The following is a 10690-nucleotide window of genomic DNA, read 5'->3' as shown; positions in this document are numbered from 1 at the left end:
GAACAAAAAAATTCAAAGATAGCATAAATACATATGGAAAGAAATCAAGAATACAAGCAAAGATGGTATGGAGGATGTGACACCTGTTATATTGTAAAATTTTTTCCATAAAATCCGGTCACTCTAGTGGCGTCTTGAGAAGCAATGGAGCTCAAGAAGACCATAAATTTAAAGGAAGCAAAATCACGTGCATATACATATATAAGAAGTCATGGGTGGCTCTGTATACACTGATGTTATTTAATAAAAATTTGTAGATTCAAATAAGTTCATATGGTAACCTTTTTTTTCCTTAAAATTTATGTCTCAAACAAAGCCAATAGAAGACTCTAGGAACGATCGAGTTTATAAGAATCCTTCCAATTATAATTGTTAATTTGTTTGAGTGAAAATTATTTCTAGATTAATTGTTTCTTTATAAATAGTTGTTTCCCCTTCCTTCTTGGTACTTTATTTTTTCACTAACCTTTTTAAACGCAATATGTATTAATTGACAGAATTGTCGAGAAGGTGACATTTGAAACCTAAGACTTTTCAAAGAACTCAAAGACGAGCACTTAGTGCTTTGAATAATTCAAGCAAGTGGCCAGGTATGATTTTTTTTTTCTTCGTGGTTCCATTCTGAATGATTTAATTATGGCATGATTCCGGAGAATTTTTTCTCTATAAAAGGCAGCTAAGAATTGGTGTTTTAATATTGCAGTGCTTAATTTACAGTTTCTATAAGCCTATTCTTCTTTTCTCTCTTTCTCCATGGCTACTTTCCATTCATCTGTCAAGAAACCTTCAATGGTTTCTGCCATGTTACTACTTGGTCTGCTAATGGCTGGTCTAGACTCAACAGGTCTCTAGCTATTTCATTCCAAATTACCCCCTTCCTGGCTAACCTATGAACTTGATATTTCATGCATTTAAAATTTTTGTTTCACACGTGGTTGAGTACAAATGTCGATATGAATTGCGCGACACAACATTTGCTGCATTAAATTAAACAACATTGGCTTGCATAATTTGTTGAAAAATTGAATGGGTACCAGAGAATTACCCAAAAAAAAAAAAAATTACAGTGCCATGTTGACCTTAACCGTTAACACAAATAGTTAAAAGGAAGTTGATATGCATATTACGGATTCCTTTTTTATTTACTATATATGTTATTATCCTATTAATTAGTAAAAGGATTAATTCATTAGCTTAATAATTTATACCTGTGTGAAAGTGTTAATTTATAATAATTTGAATCTTTTCTAATATGTTTTTTGGTGGTGATTCTGCGATGCAGCTGCTCAAATAGGTGTTTGTTATGGAATGCTCGGCAACAATTTACCGTCAAAACCAGAAGTCATCGCTCTCTTCAACCAGAACAACATCCGAAGAATGAGAATCTATGATCCAAACAGAGAGACTCTCGAAGCCCTTAGAGGCTCCAACATTTAGCTCATGCTAGGCCTCCCAAACACTGACCTTCAAAGAATGGCTTCCAATCAAGGTGAAGCAAACACCTGGGTACAAAACAATGTCAAAAACTACGCTGCCAACGTCAAATTCAAATACATCGCTGTTGGAAATGAAGTAAAACCTGGCGATAGTTTCGCTCAGTTTCTTGTTCCAGCCATGCAAAACATCCACAACGCCATTGTTGCAGCTGGCCTTGGAGGCCAAATCAAAGTCTCCACTGCCATTGAAACTGGAGCCCTTGGAGAATCCTTCCCTCCATCAAGAGGATCCTTCAAGCAAGACTATCGACCAATTCTTGATCCAGTCATTCGTTTCCTGAATGCCAACCCAGCCCCATTACTGGTCAATTTGTACCCCTATTTCAGTTACGCTGGAAACCCCCAACAAATCAATCTGGATTATGCACTTTTCAGGTCACCAGGAGTCGTGGTTTCGGATCCTCCACATGGGTATCGTAACCTGTTTGATGCCATCCTCGATGCTGTTTACGCGGCACTTGAGAAAACTGGTGGAGGCTCCCTTGAAATTGTGATATCGGAGAGTGGGTGGCCGTCGGCTGCTGGGGTTCAAACGACTATAGATAACGCAAAGACTTACAACCAGAATTTGATTAACCATGTTAAGGGAGGAACGCCCAGGAAGCCTGGAAAGGCAATAGAGACTTATTTGTTCGCCATGTTTGATGAAAATAACAAGAATCCGGAATTGGAGAAACATTGGGGACTCTTTTCTCCTAACAGGCAGCCAAAGTATCCAATTAATTTTAACTAGTTGGATTTATAGACAACAAAATCAGTAAGGAATAAGCCATATGTGGCATGTGCGTCTTTCTAAATACACCTTGTGTACTTGAGAAGAATAGGAATAATTGCATCTCTCCTTGCTCCAGAAACAAAAAAAAAAAAAAAAAGAGGGCTAATTCGCTGAATTTCGTTCTTGTAACATGTAACATGTTTAAAGGCAATATGAACCAGTAGAAATTACTTTTATATGTTAATCTCCTTTTCTAATTTCAGCTCATAATCATCATAATTAAACTGGTATTACAAGTTCACAGAAATATGATATATAAAAGGGTATTACAAGTTCACAAAAATATGAATTTACATTCTTTAAGATGAATATTTTATCTTTTCATAGTATCACAAATCCTAATATAGTATTTGTTATGTCGGGAAAAGTAGGGCTGATGTGGAGCCTCGTCAATAAAGAATGGTCAGAGTTCAGAAGGGTTCTGCGCTGCCTAGCACAAGTGGCATGGCTCCTATCAGTACAACAAGTGAGTGCCAGGCCAGCAAGCAGCTGGAAATCGCCTACGTCTCAAAGCCCTACTTTAATCGAGGAAATCCCTCGGGCAGGTGATCAATGGGACGCAAAGAAAGGATTTGCACGGCACCTACCCACTTGCAGCTTTCATAATCATTAACTTGAACTTTCCCACTATAAATAGAGGACTTTCCTCTCATTTGTGGGACTAGCTAATTTTACACTGAAATAGCTCTCTCTCTCTCTAAACTGTAACTCAACTTGCTAAACGTGACATGATCACTCTCTCTTATTAATACAATAACAGTGGACGTAGGTTTCACTTTAGAGCATCCAAACCACTTTAAATATTGCTCTTCACCTTTCATTTGATTCAATTCCCTCATATCACGTGTGACTTTTAAGTCATTTTAGCATTTTACATGTGTGAGTAGTTGGTGTCAAAATCAAGCATCAACAGTTTGGCGCTAGAAGGAGGGCATGATTTAATACCTACTCTTCATCAGAAAAATCTTTGACTAATCGGTCTCACAACAGCAAATGGCTCACGGTTTTGAATCTAAGCGAACCAATTATGGCAATGAAGAAATCCCTCAGGTACAGGAGGACACTTCTCCCGAAGTGCTGCCTATCTAGCAAAATATCATGTGGGATATTCCTTCAAGCTCACGGCTTGACCCAGCTATCATGAGTTACCTGGAGAGGTTCAATAATACTCTTCAAACGGTCAGCCAAAGGCTAGACCGATTGGATCGGGTCATGCCACCTGAATCCAATGATGCGGTGCCACCGCCAAGAACACCTGCAAGTCACGTGAAAGAGCGGAAAAAGGCGAAAGCCCTTACCGCGTGCACTACAGCGTGTCAGAGAAAGGGAAAGCAAGTGGCGCACAGCAGACTCAAGGGCTTTGAGGGACTAGCGAACACAGATCACGCCTCAGGTAGAATACCTGTGGCATTGTGACTCGGCAACATGTCGCAGCATGAGCCATCCCGCTCCACATCGCACGGGCACTCCCACAAAAGTGCAAGGCGAGGAGATTCCCAATATTGCCAAAATGACGACTTCGATCGTCGTCATCCAGGGGATTCCTATCGTCTGCAGGTCGGTTCGTACCACCGCAGAGATCAGGAAGACTCCCCAAATCGCTCGATGCAATCACACGGCTCTAGCCAGTGTATGCTAGGATTGGCCAGAGCTCCCGGCTGAGGTGAGGAAGAGTTCGATTTACGATTTTCCTTAACCGCAATCGTGAGGGTCGAACCCACATTGCAAAAAGTGATCCCCTAGTAGCTCTGCTGCCTTAGGTTGAGGAACTACAACGAGCTTTGGATCAGCTTAAGGCTCAGCAGAATGAGCAAGGGCAGGTCGTAGAGACGTCTCCCTTTTCTTCGGCAGTGTTAGCTGCCCCTCTCCCATCGAGATTCAGATTGCCCAACATGCAAGCATTCGATGGGAACTTTGATCCGCAGGATCATCTGTACGAGTTCAATGACCTCATGGAACTCCACCAAGTCTGTGACTTGGCAAAATGCCGTTGCTTGGCAGTAACCTTAAGTGCCCATACCAAGCGATGGTTTATGTCGCTCCCAACAGGATCAGTCAGCTCGTGGCCTCAAATGAGCTCGTGGCTTCAAATCGTGGCCTCAAATGAGCTCGACATTTCTGAGGCACTGATGCGTTGTAACTACAACATGCAATGATAGCAAGTGCACTAGTCGCATTAAGTAATAAAGTGATGAGTGAGTATCGTTCCCACGAGGATTGATTCTTAAGCACTAACTTTCCTAAGTGTTTCTCAAGTTGGAGCAACCGAAATTGTTTGGATTAGTGGGAGATTAAAAATTAAACTAAAACAAAACTTACTACGTATTAAAAACAAAATATTGAAAGAAGGAGTTTAAACGCAAGGATAATATCAAATTAACAAACTGTTAGGGTTTTGACTTCATTCAGACTCTATGGATGGATTCAATGGATTATGCTAATTCCACAGTCACATGCACGGATTGTAAATCGAATTCTCTAAGTTGTCAAACATACCTTCTCAGGCTATGAATTCCTATTTTTCTCTATTACACTTCCGCACCCAACAAACTGAAGAATAATAGATTCAAGTTCATTAAGCTAATGGAATCCTAGATTGATTTCATTGATTCTTAAATTTATCTCTAGCATTTAATACTGCAATGATGATTACCTAAGAAGCTCAACATGATTCATTTCTCAATCTCATCATATTCATCAAATAAACTCAATAAAAATAGAATAACCACACAGTCTATGCAATAGAGTATGGAAATAACAGTAATCAATTTATTAACCCATAAAAATCCGAAGTTCATCAAAACCCTAACCCAAAAAGGGTTAGTTCATAACTAATTCAAAATCAACAGCAGGGAAAACAATAAATAAAGCAATAAACATATTGAAACAAAGAGAAAAGAAAAGATATCTCCCATAGTTGAAGAATCCCCAAGGTTGAATCTCAAATCTTCTCCCTTTCTCTACAAAAATGTAATCTAATTCAAAGAAAACTCCAAAAACAAGGCAAAATGTTCGGACCCCTCTCAAAATGGCAAAGTGTTCCTTTTATATGTCACCCCAAAAACCTAAAACTTTCCTAAAAATGAAATTGTGCGTTTTGAAGAATTCTAAAATTCGCAGACTTCGCCGCGGTGACGAGGTAAGTTGGAATCTCGTGGTTCACTTCCTTCGCCGCGGCGAACCTTCATGAAAAATTCTGAAATTACAGAATTGCCCTCGGCTTGTTTCTTTGCTTGAATCTTCAATCTCCGATGCTTTCCCATGGGAACAAGCTTAATAGTGCTTCTATCTGCATCAAAACTCTTCCAAATTCTGAGATCCGCTCACTTCTGGATCCAGAAACTCCAATTCGCTCATTATTTACTCAAAATGTCCATTTTGGCTTGAAACACAAAATATAGAGAATTAAGTATCAATTCAGGCAAAAATGAACTAAGAAGTATCTGAAATCTGGCCAAAAAGCCTAATAAAAACAGTATAATTCTCGGATTATCAAATGCCCCCAAACTAAAGACATGCTTATCCCCGAGCATCAGGTACAAAACAAAATGAAAGAAAAACAACAAACGCCCAAACAACGTAAAACAGCGAAATTAAAAAAAATTTAAAAAGAAAAACATAAGACTCAACTCAACACAACGAACTGCCTAGAATCCAAACAAGTCTCAAAGATCGTTGAAAAATTATTACTAGAAAAATGTTCAACACTCCAAGAAGTTATAAGTTGCGTCGACTATTTTTCTCTATTGGTCCCCCGAGTAGGTGATCCCCACTTCAGTCCACATTCCGACTTCCCATATTATTTTATGCAGAAATGCAAAGTGTATCAAATGGCGACAGACTCCATAAGCCTAAGTATTGAACTACTCTCCACTAATGAGGATTAGACATTACTAAAGATCAAAAGGTCTCTGTAGGCTTGTAACGTTAGGCTCGGTTAGTAGGCTTCAAAGAAAAGGACAGGATAAAAAAAGCAAGAGAACTCAGTTTTCTTTAAGCAAACAAAAAGACTCAAATCAATCTCCACTTTCTTCCTCAACCATCACTACAAAGTCAACCAATTTATAACCCTCAAACGTGCACATATCTCCTTTTTGCTACTGCATTGCAATTTCAAATTCTGTTTGTTTGTTTGTTTGTTTTTTTTTTTTTTTTATTTGGAAAAATAGTAATCAATTTATTGAGGTTAATTACCCCTTTTATTCAACTTGCCCTTCTCACAACCCCCAAACTAATCTTTTAGTTCATTCTCACTACTCTCCAAGCTCTTTGTGTTTACATTAGGTTTAGAATTCTCTTAACGGTTGCGAAAGTGTTTAGGGTGAAAGGTTCGGGCATTATTGGTTGCACAAGAAAACAAAAAAGGACTACAATGATTTCATAAGGTTCAACTGGGTAACTAGGGATAGAATTCATGGTCGGCTGGAAAGGCTCAAACATTCCGAAAAATGCCTAAATCATTTCCTCAACAATGTCTATTCCAAGAATTCCGCCTCAAGCACTTCTAAACTAGGTTCTAGAGTCCACCAATATTATCAATACTTCACCTAATTACATAACATGAATCTAAGCATGCCAAAAATAATGAACATAGTGGTTGAACCACTCAACAAACCTCAAGCAAAATTTGGTCAATCAACATAAACTTGAAGCAATGTTTAACATTTTTCATACGTAAAAGCCCAACAATCCTATTCTCATCATAGACTTATGTAATTCATCATTGGCATACACAACAAAACATGAAAACAAAAAAAGAAAACAAAAAATTTGCTCAAATTTTTCCCTACCCCCAAACTAAAGATGACATTGTCCCCAGTGTCACATTATGCACAATTTAGGAATAGAAAAACATAATTTACAAAGGTACGAGATAGTTCCCTGATTAATCCGTGAAGTCGTAATTTCTCTCAACAGCTTGCACACCCTTTCCTTGGCTTTCTTATCACCATAATCTGTAAAACAATTAACATTCTGTGGTGTCCATTGTTAGAAAATGTCACTGACTAATGTGAAAGTATTACAATCCTAATCTCATCCTGACAACTACGAAAAATTCAACAGAAATTTAAACAATCCAAAAACAAACCACAAACAAACCAAAAATCAGTTCAATGTTCAACAATAACCGACAATAAACCAAAATAAAGACAAATAAAAATAAAGGACAAAACAGGTGCTCAGGTTCATTCTTCGGCCTCCTTCTCTCCTTCGGTGTTGTCCTCTTCTGTGTCGGAGGCCATCCACTCATCTGAATCCCAGTCTTCCCATTGGAATGCTGAAGTATCAATGTCAAACTTCTCGTAGCAGCTCTATTGCAAATTATAGATCATCCGGGTCTGATCTATGATCCATGATTGACGACGTTCCAACCTCTTCATATTACCTAACATCTGTTGCTTCATCTCCTTCATAGTGGTTGTGGAACTGGAGGATGTAGCAGTGTCTTGTGTGGTTCACTATCATTTTGTCCCGGCTCCGGGCTGCTCACTAGGTTGTTGTGCAAGATGCTTTTGAAAGTAGTTGGTGTCGAGGACTGGGGCAGCATGGATCAGTGGTTCATCATCAGTCTTCTCGACTCCTACTTTAATGCACAACGCTGTAATGAGCTGTGGGAATGGAAAACTGCCTCGCCCTGGTTGAGTTGCATTCTTGATACTGTTCAGAATAATGTTTCCCACATCTAATTTCTTTCTGATGGCAATGGAATGGAGAAGCAATGCCTTCTCATAAGTCACTGTGCTATAATGCATCTCCGACATCATCCTCGCACTCACAAAATATTGCCACAACCGAGCCATCGGAGTCAAATTTGTTCCCTTGATAGTCTTCTTTCCTTTCTTCGAAACCTCCCAAGTTTTACCTAGTTTTATTATGACCGGAAGTATCACATCATCCTCAAATTGTTTTGTCTTGAATTCCAAATGCTCATCACGGGAAATTTGAGGCAATTCAAAGAAATTATTGATCGCCTTAACATCAAAGGGTAAATCAATCTCCCTCACATAGACAAACCCCTCATTACACTTAGGGAGGTTGGCATAGAACTCTCTCACTATCAGCTCTACGGCCGCATGCTCGGGTTGACTCATAAACAACCCCCAACATCTCTCTTGACTCCATTCTTTAGCATGGACAGTGGTCAATCCATGCTCGGCAATGAATCCTTTATCCTTCTTTTGGGCTGCTCCTTCATATCGTTGTCGAGCTTTGTCACTTATAAACCGCTTGTCCAACTTTTTCCCCTTTCCTTTACCTTTGGATGGTACTTTGAGCAACATTTTTTTTTTTTTCAAACAACACTTTAACTCAACAATGCAACTCAAAAATTCAACCCTAAACTCCCTTCAAACAACCACAATCAATCCTACACAAACACCACAACTTCCAAAAACTACAATAAGACCCCCAAACTTCTATTCTTCCAAACTCAACCAAACACTCCAAAATTCAAAACCCAAACTCCTCAATATCACACAATTCAAGATTCACACTTCCTTAATCATAAGCAAAACATAAACTTCACAAAAACTCCAAAATTCAACTCAACAATCAAAATTTTCAGATCTACAACTCAAAACTCATAATTGTGCAATTTAAAGCTTGGAAGACTCGAAATCTCACCAATCCCAAGATGCTTTCACCACCAATTTCACAGATTGCGGCCCAAATCGCAAGATCCCCAAATTTTGTAAACCAAGGGTTTCCAAAATTTTTAGCAATTTTTCGCAGAAATCCTCGTTGAAGTGGGTTGATTTTGTGTATGGGAGACTTTAGGAGTTAGAAGAAGTGATGGAAATTCACTGGAAAGGCTCAAGATTAAAGGTGGGAAAATTTGCTCTCGAATGTGTTGAAGTTTTTGCATTAAAATGAAAAAAATCGCGTGGGTATTTATAAAAAGCAGACTTCGCCGTGGCGAAGTTCTTCACTTCAAACCCTATTTTAAAACCCAGTTGATGCCGCAGCGAAGAAAAATTCTTTGCCACAACGAAAAAATACAGTACCTACCACGCTACGGTGAAGAACAATCTTCGCCGCGGCGAAGTTTCCTTAGCAAAGATTCACCCCACTTGCTTCGCCACGGCGAAAAAATATAGGAGCTACTTTGCCTCGGCGAAGAACAATCGTTGCTGCGGCGAAGTCTGGGACTTTTCCACTTCCATTTTGTGTTAAATGTTCTTCGCCGTGACGAAGAAACTCCTTCACCCTGGCGAAGTCTAGAATATTTTTCTTTTTTCGCCTTAGTTCGAAACTTCACCTGAAACACCCAAAAGTACACAAATTAAACTTCATCAAAAATCAAAAGATAACAAAACAAATGCAAAGCAATAAACAAAATATAACAATTGAAAACACTTGGGGTGCCTCCCAAGGAGCGCTTGTTTATAGCCGGAAAGCTCGACTCTCTCAAATTCTCATATCAGGATGTCAAGTTGAATGGCGACTGACTTGCAACTCATCACGCCATCAATGTACGTCTTCAATCTCTGTCTGTTGACCTTAAATGTGCCCTTTTCTTCATGGGATACCTCCACTGACCTGTATGGGTAAACTTTTGTAACTATGAAGGGTCTGGACCATCTAGACTTAAGTTTTCCAGGGAAAAGCCTAAGTCTAGAGTTAAACAACAACACTTTCTGCCCCACTTCAAAGTTCTTCTTCCTAATATGCTTGTCATGCCACTTCTTGGTCTTTTCCTTGTACATCCTAGAATTCTCATAAGCGTCATGACAAAATTCATTGAGTTCGTTCAAAGTCAGCATCCTTTCCTCGCCAACAGCTCGTAAGTCCATGTTCAACTGCTTGACTACCCAGTATGCCTTATGCTCGAGTTCTATCGGCAAGTGACATGTCTTCCCATAGACCATCCTAAATGGAGACATACCAATCGGAGTCTTAAATGCAGTGCGGTAGGCCCATAATGCATCATCCAACTTCCGTGACCAATCCTTCCTCGATGCATTGACTGTCTTCTCTAAGATTCCCTTTAATTCTCTGTTCGATAGTTGGCGTGCTGTTGTAGGCACCCAGAATTAAAACCTTCCGAACCTAACTATTGAACTGTAAATAGGGTAAGCAAGGGTCGATCCCACGAAGAGTGTCTAGCCGAATTTTCTTTGATGTGAAAAAGGCTGGGGGGTTTGTGTAAAAACAGAAAACAATCTCAGCAAAAACAAAAACAATTTAATTCGAATTCAATCAAAATGACGAACTTGGTCTCTGTCAACATCCACCATCGGAATCTTACAACTGATCATTGATGCAAAGATAATCAATTCACACATTGAATATTCACCGTTGGAACTAATTTCCTATCTCTCCTTAATTGTAATTAATCAGGAAACAAGCGATCCTAATTAATCTTACCCCTAAACAACCCTAGACAAGCGCTCAAGATTTAATCTAGTGGCAGCCTTAA

The 10690-nt window shown here is 39.1% G+C and overlaps 1 protein-coding gene across 1 annotated transcript; it reads left to right on the top strand.

The window, feature by feature from the left end:
• The first annotated feature begins 685 nt into the window (after window positions 1–685).
• LOC116141200 (glucan endo-1,3-beta-glucosidase, basic isoform-like) lies at window positions 686–2295 on the top strand. Its single transcript, XM_031426727.1, has 2 exons — window positions 686–844; window positions 1283–2295. The coding sequence occupies exon 2, from the start codon at window positions 1441–1443 to the stop codon at window positions 2227–2229; it is 789 nt and encodes a 262-aa protein (XP_031282587.1). The 5' UTR covers window positions 686–844; window positions 1283–1440; the 3' UTR covers window positions 2230–2295.
• Window positions 2296–10690: the final 8395 nt, after the last annotated feature.

Source organism: Pistacia vera, unplaced genomic scaffold (genome assembly GCF_008641045.1).
Source record: "Pistacia vera cultivar Batoury unplaced genomic scaffold, PisVer_v2 Contig395, whole genome shotgun sequence".
NCBI classification, from domain to species: Eukaryota; Viridiplantae; Streptophyta; class Magnoliopsida; order Sapindales; family Anacardiaceae; genus Pistacia; species Pistacia vera.
This window is presented reverse-complemented; position numbering and strand designations above follow the sequence as displayed.